The 16,405-nt window shown below is 48.0% G+C and overlaps 2 protein-coding genes across 2 annotated transcripts; both read left to right on the top strand.

Annotated features, from left to right (window-relative positions):
- Window positions 1-558: 558 nt before the first annotated feature.
- On the top strand, window positions 559-8,578 carry LOC307247161 (PR domain zinc finger protein 1-like; the record flags this gene model as incomplete). The annotated part of the gene is made up of 8 exons (XM_080023240.1): window positions 559-585; window positions 2,085-2,333; window positions 3,826-3,945; window positions 4,633-4,885; window positions 5,763-5,849; window positions 6,579-7,624; window positions 7,775-7,903; window positions 8,030-8,578. 8 exons carry the CDS (start codon window positions 559-561, stop codon window positions 8,576-8,578), a joined length of 2,460 nt encoding a protein of 819 aa, XP_079879366.1.
- A 1,197-nt stretch (window positions 8,579-9,775) lies between these two features.
- On the top strand, window positions 9,776-15,454 carry xkr5a (XK related 5a; the record flags this gene model as incomplete). The annotated part of the gene is made up of 7 exons (XM_080023227.1): window positions 9,776-9,948; window positions 11,177-11,360; window positions 11,963-12,147; window positions 12,271-12,483; window positions 13,031-13,200; window positions 13,439-13,550; window positions 14,520-15,454. The coding sequence occupies exons 1-7, from the start codon at window positions 9,810-9,812 to the stop codon at window positions 15,452-15,454; spliced, it is 1,938 nt and encodes a 645-aa protein (XP_079879353.1). The 5' UTR covers window positions 9,776-9,809.
- Window positions 15,455-16,405: the final 951 nt, after the last annotated feature.

The following is a 16,405-nucleotide window of genomic DNA, read 5'->3' as shown; positions in this document are numbered from 1 at the left end:
CCTCTTCTCCTTATCAGCCTCCCCCTCTTGGTCTCACTCACCCCTGGGGGCTGAGAGAGTGAACGAGCAGTGGACAGCTCAATGACACTCGCTCCCACCTTCACCCCCCCCCCCCCCCCCAGCAGCCTCGCAAAAGGAGGAGTCATGGTGTGTGTGGAAGGGAAGGGTGAGGGAGGGAGGGAGGGAGGGGGGGGGGGGAATGTCTCTCTGTCTCTCTGTCTCTCTCTCTCTCTCTCTCTCTCTCTCTCTCCGTGTGTGCGCGTCTGACACACACAAACACACACACCTCCTCCTGCCAGTATACACACACCCCCACACACACCTTCCACCCCTACCACTGGTGAGCAAAAAGTGAGAGACACCCATCCAGACATCCAGTCGCTTGTACGAAGAGGTGACAGCCAGGTTCTCAGAGAGAGAGAGAGAGAGAGAGAGAGAGAGAGAGAGAGAGAGAGTTAGGAAGAGAAGGTAAAGGAAGGAAGGAGGGGAAGCGAGGATCTGCCACCGGTTGCTCACAGACAATCCAGCGTTCAAGAAGGCTGCAGGAAGCTTTGCCCTATGTGTGGTTCTTCTCAAGGCTTCACAGTAAGTTGCAGCACTTAATATACAGCTTTTTGTGTGTGTGTGTGTGTGTGTGTGTGTGTGTGTGTGTGTGTGTGTGTGTGTGTGTGTGTGTGTGTGTGTGTGTGTGTGTGTGTGCTGTTGAATGTTATCTGTCTTCTTCTGCAGTCATCTCTAGACAACAAAGCACCACTTTTCAGCCTTTGTCACCGGGGCCTCAAGTTTTCTTGGTGAACTGTCACACTTGTGAGAGTCAGCTGCGGTGACACACATCTGAGAAGAAGACGCACCGTGAGACATCCACTGCAAATATGGACCTCATACGTTTTCTCTGTCAGAAAAGGAGGTGGAGGCCAATCTATGATGTTGGGGTGTGCGAGCGTTGAGCGTTTTATGCCTTTTTTTTTTAATCCGGACTCGTCTGGGAGTCCAGAAATTCTTTTGACTACTTGAAAGAAATTGAAAGAGAAAATGAAACTCTGTCAAAGAGTTGATGTGTAAAGTTTGTTGCTGCAAGCCAAATTATATGTAATTCCATGCAGCAACCTTTTGACATTAGTCCCCAAGGTTGTTGAAGGTCCAAACTTGGGATGAAAAAGGCCAGGTCAGACCATCCGAAGTCCATTGCCATTTATATTTAATATAATCACGTCAATTTTCCTTTGCTCTGCTTGATCATTGGCCCAAGTGTCTGAGAATTAAATTATTTAATAAGTGAGAAGAGAGGGAGAGAGAGAGAGAGAGAGAGAGAGAGAGAGAGGATGGCAACGTAGACTGGCTCAGAGCCAGGTCCCAGTCAGCTCGGAGGAAGTCTGGCTAATTCACTGGGAGCGCTGGTTTCCTTGTGAAAGTGCTGCTGCTCGGGCACTGACGTAGGGAGGAACCTCCTCAGGTCGGCGTTCAGACAGTCACAGGATGTTTAGGACAGAGGGGGCAACTGGGGCAGTGACCACAACGGTGCCGCTTTGAAGTTATTTTGTCCGGTAGTGGTGTTTGATGGGAAAGTGCCTCACCCACCACCACCCACGTCCTCCACCTACACCATTGCCAACTCACACTCTGGATTCTAAATTTAGCTTAATTCAACATTGGACTCCCCCTAATACCACACATGTAAAAATATTTGCTCTACTTAAAATTTGCTTTACTTCAATACATATACATTTCTCAAAAAGGAAAGTGTGAAATATATCTAATATATAATTTCAATTTCGAAAAACAGAAAAAAATAATGAATTATAGTATGAATGTTAAGGACATTTTTTGTCAGTTATAGAAATTTATATCTTGAAATAAAAACTCAAGATATGAACTCATATTGAATAATTGTTTTTTAATTATTAATTATTATTAAACATTATTGGGATGAACAAAAAAAACCATCAGGTTTTCAGTTTAACAATATACTTGATTTCTCAGGGAAATTCAAAGATAAATACGACTGACTGATTTTATGCCCACAAATGGAGGTGGTGAAAAAAAACAACCATTTTCCATAACTTTCTCTCATGCTTTTCCTCCAGGCCAAGTCCTTCAAACAAAGCACAGCCATGTTAACCTCGAAGGGGTCGAGGGTGGTCAACTCGACACCGTGCCATGAGACAGGGACAGGGACGCAGGGCGCAGACATGGCGTCCTGGAGGGAGGCCGACTTCGAGGAGAAGTGCACCTACATCGTGAAGGACCAGCTTCCGGAAGATGAGGGAGACCTGAGGGCGGAGAGCTCCCTACCCAGAAACCTGGCCCTGAAACGCTGCCCCGACTCTGCAAAGGTACGATAAGTCTACCTACCTGTCTTCCTGCAGCGGCTCCTTATCATTCTAAAATCAAATACGTGACTAAAATTGAAAATGTTATCATTAACCCCTTGAGTGGTGAGTCAGTGTGAGTTATGCGCAACATTTCCATCCATTTCTTGCGTCACTCCTTCCACATCCTTCCACCAGAAACAGGAAGAGTGTAATGTGTTGTTGTCCAATTTTGACCGTACCCCCTCCTCCTGCGCAACTTATGTCTTAATGAGACAAGCGCAGGAGACAGGGCTAAACCCCCCCGCCCCACCACCACCATCCCCACTGCCTGAGGTCTCCATGATTAGTAGTTACCTCAGATTCCTGGCACCATTGTCCCAGCGCGCAATTACGTCGTAAAAAGCGAAGGCACCAAGACCCACATATGCAGATATCATCATAAATACCCTGCCGCATGCATGCTGCATGCATATCAACGGCCAGCCAGAGCTATTTATTTACATAAAAAGTGGCACGGGGGATGATGTTTAACAGGACATACTGGAGATGGGTGATGGAGGTGGAGATAGCCATCAAGAGGACTTAGCAGGGGCAGCTTTTGTGGAGTCATGGAGGTTTCCTGTTCAAATACACAATGTGTATTAGGATTAGCCTTGAGTGTGCGGATCGGAGATCATAGCGGGGTGAGATCAGAGCAGGTAGCACAGGTGTCTGGGCATAAATATCTGCACCGCTGCCTCAAATAAGGTTCCCAGGAGGTTTGGGAGAGACAGGAGACAGACAAAACTCCAGCAACAGGGTAGAACTTTGGATAAAACCGTCCGATCACAACTGGCATTGTAAATTGGCCCACGTGGCCGGTGGCGATTTCCAACGGCGGGATGGGGACAGTATCAGTCGCAGATGAAAGACGGCTTACGTTACTTTTGGCTTCAGGGGCCTTTGAAAATGGCCCCCAATGAGCAAATTGATGGGCTGTGGGGTGTGGCCGGCGATACCTTATCCCCCTTGGCCCAAGCCCACAGCGCTGACAGGAGGGCGGAAGTTTCACACCTGGAGGTAAAAGAACAACGGCGCCAATTAAATTTTAATTTGGTCCAAGAAACAAAAAAACCCCCACATCTGATGGGTATGTTAAATATTCATCGTGAGAAGAGACAACCTCATGCTTCCCATAAAGACTTCTCATTTACAATTTTCTTTCTACCACCCCTGGGGCCGTCATCATGTAAAACATTTTTTGCTCATTTCCCTTTCTGAGGTCAGTGACTAGGTGAGTTGAGTGCGACTTTCTGTGAGTTTTGTTAACTACGAGTCAGCAGATGATTCGTGTATGCCTTTGCCCTCTGTTTCAGATACATTTTACAGTTTATCGGCATGTCATGGTACATATCTTGCACATTGTGGTCCAAAACCATCCCCCAGTTTCCCCAAAGGGATGAGGTTTCATGACGAGTATTCTCGAAAACCCCTTTAATTCTCACGTCCATGATTTCAAACTTTTTGGCTGTAGGTGCTGGGGGTGACCAGCAAGGAGCTGATTCCCAAAGGGACGCGCTTCGGGCCCCTGGTCGGAGAGAACTACACCCGCGAGACGGTGCCAAAGGATGCCAACCGGAAATATTTCTGGAGGGTGAGTGCTGTGCACGCATGTGTCGACAAAAAAACTGGTCACATCCTTTATGCATGTTCTTTTCCGCATCTGTGAACTGCATCTGAAACTCAAACTTTGTGTGCAAGCGCTTGGGCAGCATTAGAATGGCACTGCACGATGTTGGTTACAGATGGATGTGTGTCTGTGTGTGTGTTTGTGTGTGTGTGCGTGTGTGTGTGTGTGTGTGTGTGTGTGTGTTTGTGGGTGTGTTTGTGTGTGTCTCAGTGTGTGTGTGTGTGTATGTGTATGTGTATGTGTGCCTCGTCGGTCACACAGCTGTTTGGTTTCAGTGATGCAGGGCTTCTACCGTGGTCTAACTGCCAGTAAACAAGGCGCTCCTGATTCTCAATCTCTCGCACTGACTAAGCAGGAAGTGGCTTCTGGCGAGTTTTTCTCCGCTGTAAAAGGAGGAAACAAGCATCAGTCACCATACATCATGACGCAATCAAATTTGTAGGGTTAATGCATACCAGTTGCACTGTGAAGTTTTTCAGCTCGGTTGCAACCCTAGGTGACCCTTGTTGTTTGTCGGGGACAGAAATGGCATTCCGTTTCCCCAAAACAGAACAAAAGCCACATGGAAAGCTATCGTGCCAATGTTTCAGATTTTGGATATTGTTGACATAATCTAAAGTGTTTCTCTTATCTCTTTTAATACCCCTCCAGGTCTTTTCCGGAAGCCAGTTTCACCACATCCTGGATGCTGTTAATGAGGTGTGCAGTAACTGGATGCGCTACGTCAACCCCGCCTGCAGCACCCAGGAGCAGAACCTTGTGGCATGCCAGAGCGGCCTGGAGATCTACTTCTACACCATCTGCCCGCTGCAGCCGGGGCAAGAGCTGCTGGTCTGGTACTGCCACGAGTTTGCGCGCCGCTGTAACTACCCCCTGCTGGGAAGCCTGGTTACGGAGAGTGCTGGTGAGTGTGTGTGTGGCAGCATCCATTTACCATGTCTCAATTAGACCCGCATGAATAGTCGATACCTTCTGGTAAAGCAACCTTTCAGACACCGCCGTCAGGACGAGGGTATAGGTTAACGGTCAGCGTTACCTTTCAGGATGCATCCGGTCGTGTGGTTTACTCCAGAAATAAAAGGGGGGGGGGGTCTCAAAGGTGCCAGCCGCCTGACACGCTCTTTGTGTTGGGTGTTAAACAAGTTACACTGTCACACCCACGGACCTTTGTTTGGGGGTGCCGGGCACAAAGGAAAGAGGGGGAGAGCTGAAAGGAGAGAGGGCCTTTCTCCAGGTGGAGCCACAGTGCCCGGGTAAGGTGAGACCCATTTCAGGACTTAGGGCACTGTTTCGGTTTCTCTTTTATTTTCAACTCACCACTGAAACACAGCTGGTGACTGCGTTTCAATGTACACGCACGCACGCACGCATGCATACACACACACCCACATATACACACAAACACGCACAGGCTTACAAACGATCAAGCTTCACCTCAATCATTCATTCATTCACCCACTCACTCAAGGTGCTGACAGCCCTTTGGCACGGCGCTCTCCTGTATTTATTTGGCTCTTAAAGGGAGAAGAGTGGTAAGAAATGCTCCAGTGACTACTAGAACTTCCTGACGAGCCTTGTCTCATTGACAGATTTATCCCTCGCTTGAGTGTCGGGTTGTTTGTTTGCCAAGAGATCGACACTTGGTTTGGTTTGGGGTGGGGGGCATGGGGGTGTGTGTGTGTGATGGGGGGTGGGGCGGCCTAGAAGAGCACACAAGAGATAAGGGAATAAAGGACGCTCTGTGTCTGCGAGTGTGTGGCTGCGTGGTTCCTGTGTTTAAGTGGGAGAGCTGAAATGCACGTGGCACTTTGTCTGCCTCCGTCTGAGCTCTCGTCCTTTAACACCAAATGTCTCCCACTACTTCCTGAGTAGGTGAAGGAGACACTCAGATCTTATCATTTTGATCTGTAAATGATGGTGGATTTGGGCTGTAAGTATCTGGGCCTGTAAGATTACTTTCTTTGTAAGTAATCTATCTACTTAACCAGCATAGGTTTTAAGTTTTAAGTTTAAAATCACTCTCATACACTGCAGGCCTCTGATTGATCCACTGTAATCGCTTTCTGTTCCATTCCGAGCAACTGTCTTTATCGTGGACTCCTATTGTGTCACTCCTGGTGTCTGTTTTCACAGAGTGCCCAAGCAAGTCTGGGAGACTGCAGATGATCTTAACAGATGCAGACATGTGGACACACGCACATACTGTACCTTGACACACGCACACACACCTACAGACAATACATACACACAAATGTGCAACCGTGCGCACGTAGCTGATGTAAACTATACTTAGCTGTCCCTTTTATCAAAACACAGGGCAACAGGTTGGACTGGAAAGAGAGTAGGTTTCTGTACTTGTGCGTGCAGGCAAAGTGCCGCTGCCGATGATAGTCTAATAATAGCCTTTTTTGTGTTGGAGTGTCTCTGTCACTCAATTCAATTGTTAGGAGATGACGCCAAGCTAAAAATATGCCACTGGCACACAAAAGCATTGAAAATCTAGGAATGCAACGTAGGATAAGGCTCTGATGTACAGTAAACGTAATGTATTCCTGACATTCTGTTTGTATTTCCTGCATCTTGTGTTTGTCACAAAGAACCTAGCGTGGCTCAGGAGAAGAGCTCTGGGAAAAGGGGACACAGCGTCTCCGAAATCCTCCGGGACGACCCCGCCAGATCATCGCCCGCTGGTCCCCAAAGTCTGAACAGCTCTCTGTCCCACGCTAGCCCCCCGGCGTTGCCTCTCTGTCCTCGCGTCGTCTACCCACTTCATCCAAGCTCCCACCATGCTCCAGAATCCATCCACAGCTCAGGTTTTGCATCCATGCCGTACTGTGCCTCCTCAGGTCCAAAGGGACTGGCCTCCAGCAGCCCAGCCTCGCCACATTTCCCCTTTAGCTTAAAGCATGGCCAGGAGTCGGTCACAGCAAAGTTTTACAGAGTGTCACCCGTGTCTGATCGTGTTTACCCCAATCTGAGGCACATGCCCTTCCTTCTGCCTCACTACCCTCTCAGCCTGGGCAGCACTCTACATCACTCATACCAGTTCTATGAGGATCGACTGAAACCTCACATGACCCCCTCGCCTCATTTACTTCCTTACACCCACTTCCTGCCGTGTCATTTAGCTGTTGGCCACAAGGACTTGACCGTTGCACTAAGCAACACCAAAAAAGATCCTGTTCTCTTACCATACAGCGGAAAGAGAGACAGCAAGTGTCTTGCATCCACCAGGACAAACTACCTCAGGGTCCCCAACATCACCTCGCCCAATGAGCTGAAAGAGGCCAAACATCTCCCCTCCGGCTGTATGGACATGAACATCGCTCTATCTGCCACCTCCACTGCTGCGTCCACAGCCACCTCACTCGGGGGGACGTCGCCCTCCCTCGCACCCAGGGGAGGTTCACCATGGACGGATGTGGTCGCCGCCGCAAACTGCAGCCCTTCAAGGCCAACGTCTGCTCTGCACAGGAGCAGCCTGAGCGGTCCTGGGGATGCGATGGACCTCAGGAAGACCAAAGATGGAGAACGGCCTGTTGGTTACAAGAATCTGGCCTACCCCCTGACCAGGCAGAATGGGAAGATACGATATGAGTGCAATGTCTGTGGAAAGGTCTTCGGCCAGCTGTCCAACCTCAAGGTGAGTTATTTGGCAGGTCAGCAGGAGCAAATGGCTGAATTACAACCAGCCACCGGTCAAACACTTGTACATGTATGATCCATTATGTTACATTACATTTCAAAAAATACATTTGCCTCGTAAAACTCATATTTAATGGGATTTCCTCAGGTGCATCTGCGTGTTCACAGTGGAGAGCGGCCCTTCAGGTGTCAAACCTGCAGGAAGGACTTCACCCAGCTGGCCCACCTGCAAAAGCACTACCTGGTTCACACTGGAGAGAAGCCGCATGAGTGCAAGGTACAGATAAATACAGTTCTAATTTCTACAATCCACCGCTAGCATTCCAGTTTGGAGTCAAAACATAAATGAGCTGTGAAAAGTTGCCATGAGTTTCAGATGACTTCCTCTTTGATCTCGATCCAGGTGTGCCACAAGCGTTTCAGCAGCACCAGCAACCTCAAGACCCACCAGCGACTCCACTCGGGTGAGAGGCCCTACCAGTGCAAGCTGTGCCCATCTCGCTTCACCCAGTTCGTCCACCTCAAGCTGCACAAGCGCCTCCACACGGAGGAGCGTCCTCACCAGTGTCCCCACTGCCCCAGTGCCTACCTCCATTACTGTAGCCTCCAGATACACCTGCAGGGGTTCTGCCCCCTGTCGCTCACCCCCATGTCCGCCTTTCGCCACCACTCACTGGAGGAGCTGCGCCGGGCCAATGGCGAGATAGAGCGCTTCGACCTGAGCGAGGCGGCGGAGCGGCTGGAGGGCCTGGCCGCCAATGCTGGACTAGAAGGCAGCGACTTCGTCAACCTCATAAAGGAGGTGGAGGCACAGAGTGCTCCCTCCGGACTGTGCGTCCACAGAGCTGCCAAGGAGTCCCCGAAGACTTTACCTTTTCCACCGGCCGGCATCAAACTGGAGTCAGACTACACATCAGAGCCCGAGGGCATCCCTGCTAATCCAACCATATAATCCGAAAGGGTCGGCCCAGCAGATGTCTGCTGCTGCCCTATTTGAGGTAAAGCCTTATCTCAATCACAGATTGCCTCCACGACACCTTATCCAGACTGAAGCATGTGAAGAAGAAAACTGTTAATACATTAAACTAAAGACCAATGACTTCATTGCACGGATGTCTTTGTCTTTGCTAATTTATTACTAAGTTTATTATTGATGATTAATTCACAATGAATCAGAGATTTACAATTTTTTGCTTAAAAGGCTTTCTTTTCTACAGTTATATTTCCATTTGTATCACTGCACTATGTTATGGTAACTAATTAAAAAAATGTGATGAAAACATGTGTCTTGAGCTTTTGTGTGTAGGTGTGTATTGTTGAGGTAGAGTAAAAGTAGAACCGGGCTGTTTTTTTTATATTAAATGTGTGTAGGTGAGTGTGCACTTGATGTGAATGCATCCGTGCGGGTGCGTGATCTTATTCTGACTATTAAAATATTAATCAACTAATTTAAATGTTTCAGTACACTCAAAAGGTCACACACAAGTCAGAGCCGTTGTTCCTTGTGGCCAGAAACATGATTTCTCCCACATGCCGGTTTCATTGTGAATAGTGAAACTCACTGAGTCTTCAGAGTTTCTGTTCTCACATTTTTTACAAACGTTGTGAAATATTATCACAGTGCTGTGCCAAAACGTTCTGCCAGAAAATTAATGACACGTCAAGTCAGGTTCCTACACACACTCCTACGGCCATAAAAAGGTTTACTCAGAGGAAATAATTTGACAACCTCTACTTACAGGGTAAGGACATCAATCAGGGTAATTTATATTAAAAAGATAAACAATAATGTACTTTAAATATACTGTAATAGTGTCAATTCCACCACCCCTAAAAACATTATGACAGCCTCCCAACACCGACACACTTCTATGATTGAACAATATGTGGAAAAGGCGAACCTTAATCGCGGTTAGATGAATGCTCGCGTATTGACGCTTGTTCTAGCCATAGGAAGGAGTCACATTATGAAAGAAATTCTCCAGGGCAATCAGTGTTTATGGATTTGGGACGGGACCCTATGCCTTTAAAATAACACCGCACGGTGACGTCATATATTTTAACGGGAGTCGGGGCAGAGGGTTCTGGAGGAGCGGGACCGACACCAGACGGTGGAGGATGCCGAGAGGGAGGCGAGCGATGTCACCACCGGCTCACCGTTCACACCCCCACATATCCGCATCATGATCCCCGCCGCTGGGGCCGCGACCCTCCGGAGGATGTCCGCGCCGTCCGCCCGGCGGAGCGGCCGCTGGAGCGCCTGGTGCCAGGCTGCGCTGTTCGGCGCGTCGGCGCTGGTCATCGTGGCCGAGCGGAGTGCGCGTAAGTGGCCGTACATTCCCGTAGTAGACGGCTGATTCAGGCCTTGCACCATCGTCGCCACATGCAAATACACGATCTATATTCAAGTAGTTGTGCAACAACCGTGATGCATGCTCGGTGGTGCCGGAGGACCTCCATCAGCCGCGACAAGCCAGTATAGCCGCTGCCGTTGAGCAAAGGCATGTTATGAGGCTGGGAGCCAGGGGCGACTCTCCCCCCTCCGCAGGTATAGATTAAAGGTCGCGGCTTCCAACGCGGAACAGCCATTGTGCATGTGAAATATTGATCCTACCTTTCTTTAATATTTATAATTAAAAACGATTATTTTTATATACATGAAATTTGATACTGATTTGTGTGGAATGTGTATTTGTTTATAGTTATATTTATCTTATCTTAACCCCCCTGGGGATGAATAAAATGTTACCTTAAATTCAGTTTTATAAAGGGGTAATATTCAACAACAGATGTACAAGACTTAACAATATATTATGTATTTTTCTTATCATAGCTCCATGGCCATCAAATGTGGATGTGGTTCTCAGTATTATGATCAGCAGCTGCCCCTATGGTTCCTATTGCTCATGCGTAGGCTGTAACCTTTAGATGTTATTACACTCCCTGTGCCATGACTACTAATTCACAATCAAGAACCAATCAGGGTCAGCAGCCCATTGGAGGCATTGATGTGCTGGATATTCAGCCCTGAGTAAGCAGATCGATACCAAGGGCAGGACATAGAAGACGAGAGGACTGAAACAGGACAAGTGTCATTGGGACATGCGTGCAGCCTGTAACAGATAAAAATATCCTCACCGGTTGAGGCAGTCGTCGACAGAAATATGATCTGCTCAATAGGCGGCGCACAAGACAATAAGAATATAATATTAGATAAATAGAATAAATGTGTTATGTTATGCATCGTTTGCATGCATTTTGATGCGATTTGTCCCTTTATTGGAAATGTCAACCGAACAACCTACAAATCGGGATGAAGGGCAACTATGCCTTCATTTTATAGATAGATTTATGTCCCCCTTTACCTTCCTATATGCAGCAGGCCTGGGGTCTGAGGATCAGTAGATATCCACATACTTGCAAGGTTATTAAGACTAGATGTTTCTCCTTTGTAGCCAAAATAGTGTATGAATAGAGGTTATTGATATGTATATTTGTATGTTTACGATTACTATGTGTCATTTTTATCATGGCTGGGTGGCGGGTGCAGTAATCTACTGCATTGGGTTTTACCTGTGGAACGAGGAGACACAGTGGGCCGGCCTCACCCTCGGTCTCTTCCTGCCGGGGACGGCCATCCAGGTCCTGAGCGTCAAGTGGTACTATGATGACGGCGACGACCGGCGGTGCTACCTGTCTGTGATACACCTCCTGCACCTGGGCATCTTCAAAAGGTGAGATGTTATTTCCATCAGTTACTTAATTTGTATAGTCTATTAACAGGGGGGTTTCATCCACATTCCTCACATTATCCTTAATCCTTAATGTTAATTTTCAGCATGGGTTTCTGTAGCGGAAAATTATTATTGTATTATTTCACCTCGGTATCACAATTTTATTTACTAGATCAATGTTTTCAATATTAACATTGTATTTATTTACATGTGAATTACACAAGTATGTGTATGTGTTGCATTTCTTATTACAGGGCATGCATCTTCAAACTTTCTATAATGCCTTCGCCTGAAATAAACCATAGGAAAGACCAACTGCCTTGACTTATGATATGTATAACCTTTAAAAGCATAAGTAAAGATGTGTGCATTCTCCTTGGAAGAGGGATCCGATTTTTCCTGTTTTCAATATTTTAAAAAGTAAAAAGAAAAGAAAATTTTCAATGAAATAATAATACTTAGTGAATCAATGTAATTGCAGAACCAAAATACTTTTAATTGAATTGTCACCTAAGAATTACCTTTGTTACCTTTGTACTTCTATTTTGGGGCCACGAAAGCGTGGACTTACTCGATGTGCTTTTATCACCCCCTGCTGGCAGGCTGTGGGACTGTATGCGCACCGTGCTGCACATACAGGGCTCAGTGGGCGAGCTGGGAGCTGCTGTCATGCAGCAGGCGGACGCCGCAGCGCTTTGGCTGCTGGAGGCGCTGGTTCTGACCCTTCCTCAGAGCCTGCTTCAGGCCTACGTGGTGGTGTCCACTGATGTGGGCATCATGTCCCCAGGTAAAAGCAGTTCATACTTTCCTGGACAATTTTGGGCAATGGCGTATATAGGCAATTGGTTCCTGACAAGTGCAAAAACAACCTTTCCTCCATGGCTCTCTCCTCTCCTGCCTGGCCTTCCAGTGGCCTACTGCTGCGGCCTGTGCCTTCTGTCGGTGTCGTGGGCCCTGGTCCTGTACAGCCGGGCGTGCTGCCTGATCCGGCCAGGCCACCTGGCCATGCCCCCCGCCGCCCTGCTGTGCCAGCTGGTGTGGAGGGCGGGCATGCTGGGTGCCAGGGTGGCCAGCCTCATGTTCTTCGCCCGGGTCTTCAACTGGTGGGTCTGCGGAGTGGCAGGTGAGGAAACCGACAATAATTTATGGATGATATGATAGTATATAAAAGAAGACATTTCAACTGACAGTAAAATTGCAGTATATTGCTTTTTGATAGTATTGCAGTGTATTGTGATATACCGAATTGTACCCCTGTGTATCGTGACACATCATATTGCCAAATCCTTGCCAGTACACACAACCGCTAATTAATGTGTCTTGATGTCACCAGTGCATAGATGTATGATTTACAGTATGTAAAGAGAACCACAGGGCACACACATACCAGCACGTGGTTCGACACAATGGCTGGGGTTTCTACACCGGAAATTCGGCAAATATGTGGAGATTTGCGCATATTTTCAGTGTAAGCCTGAATTTAACGAACCACTTTTTGTCAAGTACCTTGACCGGTTAAGTTACATAACCACCAGAGAGCAGTGAGTGTTGCGGTGTGTCCTTGAATGCCTCTGTCTCAACTTGCTCTCCTGCTGCAACAAGGTTATACACTGTTATGCTTATACCACCCCCCATGTGGACTAAGTCTATTTTCCAACGCTGACCCCCAGGTTTCCACTGGCTCACCGCCTCCTTCTGGCTGGTCTCCCAGCAGCCGGACATCTGCATGGGTCCCTGGTGCTGGCGGGCCTTCAACGGCGTCATGGGGCTCGTGCACATCTTCCTCTTCATCAACGTCAAGGACGGGCCGTCACGCTTCCGTGTGGCCAGCTTCTACGCAGTAGGAGCTCATTTTTCCGTTTTCATTTTTATATCTGCAATACGTGCCCCTTAGTGTACTGTTACTGTCTCCGTGACCTACACGCACACGCACACGCACACACACACACACACACACACACACTCGGACACGGATACTCTGCATCGTCATCCTCACCTCTGTGTCCCGAGCTGGCGGTGACGTCAGGGCTGTCTGCAGATGACAGATGCTCTGACCTTCTCTCTCTCCCTCACTTCAGTTCATGCTGATAGAGAACGCCACGCTGCTCCTGGCCGCCTCCGACTTCCTCAGCGAGGTGTCGTGGGACAGCATGGCCCTCCCCACCGCCGTAGTCTGTAGCTTTCTCCTCGGTGAGTCACTTTCTCTCCCTCTCTCTCTCTTTCTGTCCCTCTATCAATCTGTCCTCTTCATAGATGCAGGCTGAAAAGTTATTTTCAGGCCGTTTACACATCGGAGTGGCTGGCATACGGTGGGTATGATTAAGACTGAGAGTAATACATCCTTATGCTCTATTATTACACAGCTCTGTGGAATACTCGATTCTGATTGGTCCATGGTGGCAATCGGCGGTCAGCTATTTCAGGATAATCACAGCTGTTTATTAATAAAGACCCTTGTCACGGGCAATAATGTCTCGGGTTAGGGTTAGTTGGGGTTCTACATAGAAATTGTAACGGAAGACTTGAAGACATGAATGTGAATATGTCAAATTTAACATTAATATCAGGGAATAGTTTTTTTTTGTAGGATGAATAGTCTGCTTGTGGTTGCAATGTTGGCTATAGTTGTGGAACTATTTTTCTGAGCAGAAGCTCTTAAACTAGGGATACTAGTTATAAAATCATTACAGGTCAATATTCCGTCTCAATGTGTTCTTAAGTAACCGTGTAACAAGTGGGATAATGTCCAGCCAGACGGTCATTATTGCAAAATAAGATCATATTTAAAGATAAATCGGTTGGATAGAGATGGTATAAGTTTTGTGTTTGATCTTGTATGGGAAGAGACTATACCATCTATGATTCTGTGTACTTTCTGCACTTTCTTTGTTGGATGGACCTCACCTTCTCGGTCCATCACGTTGCCCTTACAGTGCCAACGTTAATGCACAGATTGAAACTAACAGATGGAAACAAATGTATCCAGAGATGATCAGAGATATGATCGCTCAATGTGAGGTAAAAAGCAAAATGCATTTATGCAAATCACTGGGTTCCCTGGAGTCGTAGATGTCATAGATGGAACCATCTTCACTGCTGCATCAGAGACGAGGACACATAGCGACCAAACCATTGTTCTACCTTTTTTTGCTTTTCCAGGCACTACATCCATGGGGCTATACTACCGCTTCCTGCACCCCAAGTCCACGGAGATCTCGCAGGGCCTGAACCGCAACAACATGGGCAGCACGTGTCTGGAGCGAGGGGAGTCGTTCTTCTCCTTGGGCGACAAGAGCCTGCCGCCGCCCTCCATCCACAACCACGGCAGCTTCTCCCTCTCGGGCGTGGCCAGCTCCCTGGTGGAGCACCCCGGCAGCTGTGGCGCCCGGCCCAACAGCTCCTGCCCGTGCTACCACCACCACTGGCTCCTGATCCGCCTGGCGCTGAAGACGGGGGACCTGGGCAAGATCAACCGGGCCTACGGCGCCGGCGGGGCGGCGGCCATCCTGGACATGGAAGAGTACAACCCGGAGTTCAAGAGCGACGGTGTCAACACCACAGCAGGCGGCAGCTGTGACGGCGTGTCCATGTCCGAGTCGCTGGGGAAGGGCCTGGCCCCCCTGTCCGACTGCAAGGAGGAGTTCCAGAGCGTGAGCGAGCCCACATCCACAGATCGGCCGGAGGGCGAGGAGGAGGATGACAGCCTGGAGATGGAGAGCCCCATGGAGTCGCCCGTCTCGGATTTCAAGCGCAGCTCGCCGGAGGGGAAGTCCGTTTTCGGGGATAGTCCGGAGCACTACTTCTGCCCCACGGAGTCCAGCTCCACATTGTACTTCAGCGCCGACCCCCAGTCGCCCAGCAGCACCAGCAACCCCCGTCTGGACCGCGACACAGGGGGCCTGGAGCAGGGCTCGCGCCTCAGCTCGGTGCCCAGCGACCCAGCCCTCCACAGGGACGTGCGGGGGCTCATCGGCCGGGTGGGGCCGCGCTACACCTCCACCCCTAAGCTAGATTCTGGGGCATTCGACAGCATCCCCCACCTGACGGGCCCCAGACGGCAGCTCATAATGTCCCGTAGGGAGGAAGACTTCTAGAAAGAGAGGACTACGACTCACCCAGCATTCAAGGAATATACCAGCAAATCCTTATTTGGCAACACAAGCTTTTCTCAACAACTAGCCATTGGAAGGACAATAAAATGGGCAGCAGCATTCCAATGAATGTCCAGTACCTTCTGCACTAAGCTGCATATGCCTTTGCGATCACGACGGCAGTGTTAAGATAATGCTTTCTGGTACTTTTCACTCAACCTTCACTGCGTGCTTCAGTATAAACAGGCACTATATGGTAGCGAAGGTTAGAAATAAATACTGAACTGGATTGAAGCAGTGAGGTGTGCACAAAGAACTTATTTACAAAATAAGGGATAGAGAGCTAAGCCCGCCCCCCTACGATCCACTTACATTTTTTTTTATGTATTTATTTTTAATAAAGTTAGCCACTGAATCTCTACTGCAACAAAGTTGTGTATGTTAGTCGAGCCACGGTCGGTTATAAAGAATAAGCTACTTAACACAAATAACTTAGGCACCGATGGTCAATAAGTTAGAAGATGGAGATATGGATGTTTGTGTCTTTGCAAAGTGAAACTTGGTGTTCTTTGGCCCAATTCCTTTGATATCTCAGCTGAAGCTACAGCTTTGTGGGCTTCTTGAAAGCACAAGTATCTTCTGTACCATACTACTGCTGTGATTTCTATATATTCCCATTTGAAAGACAAGATGCTTTGGACAGGGCTGTTGTTTCAAACTGTGTTCGACGTTTTAACATTTTGTTCCAAAAACATGTTGACCATGTACTGTAATAATATGAATCATGTTTTGAACTGACATTCTGTCTTAATGTCTCAGGCATCCTGTATAACTTAAAAAAAAGTTTTTAAAATATAAAAAATGCAAAACAAAATGAAAGTATGCTCTGTAGGTCCTTCTTGTATCCATGTTTTTTTTTTTCTTTTATGTGTTTTTGGTTTATATATTTAGAGA

The sequence above is a fragment of the Zeus faber genome (genome assembly GCF_960531495.2).
Source record: "Zeus faber genome assembly, chromosome: 2".
Taxonomy (NCBI): Eukaryota; Metazoa; Chordata; class Actinopteri; order Zeiformes; family Zeidae; genus Zeus; species Zeus faber.
This window is presented reverse-complemented; position numbering and strand designations above follow the sequence as displayed.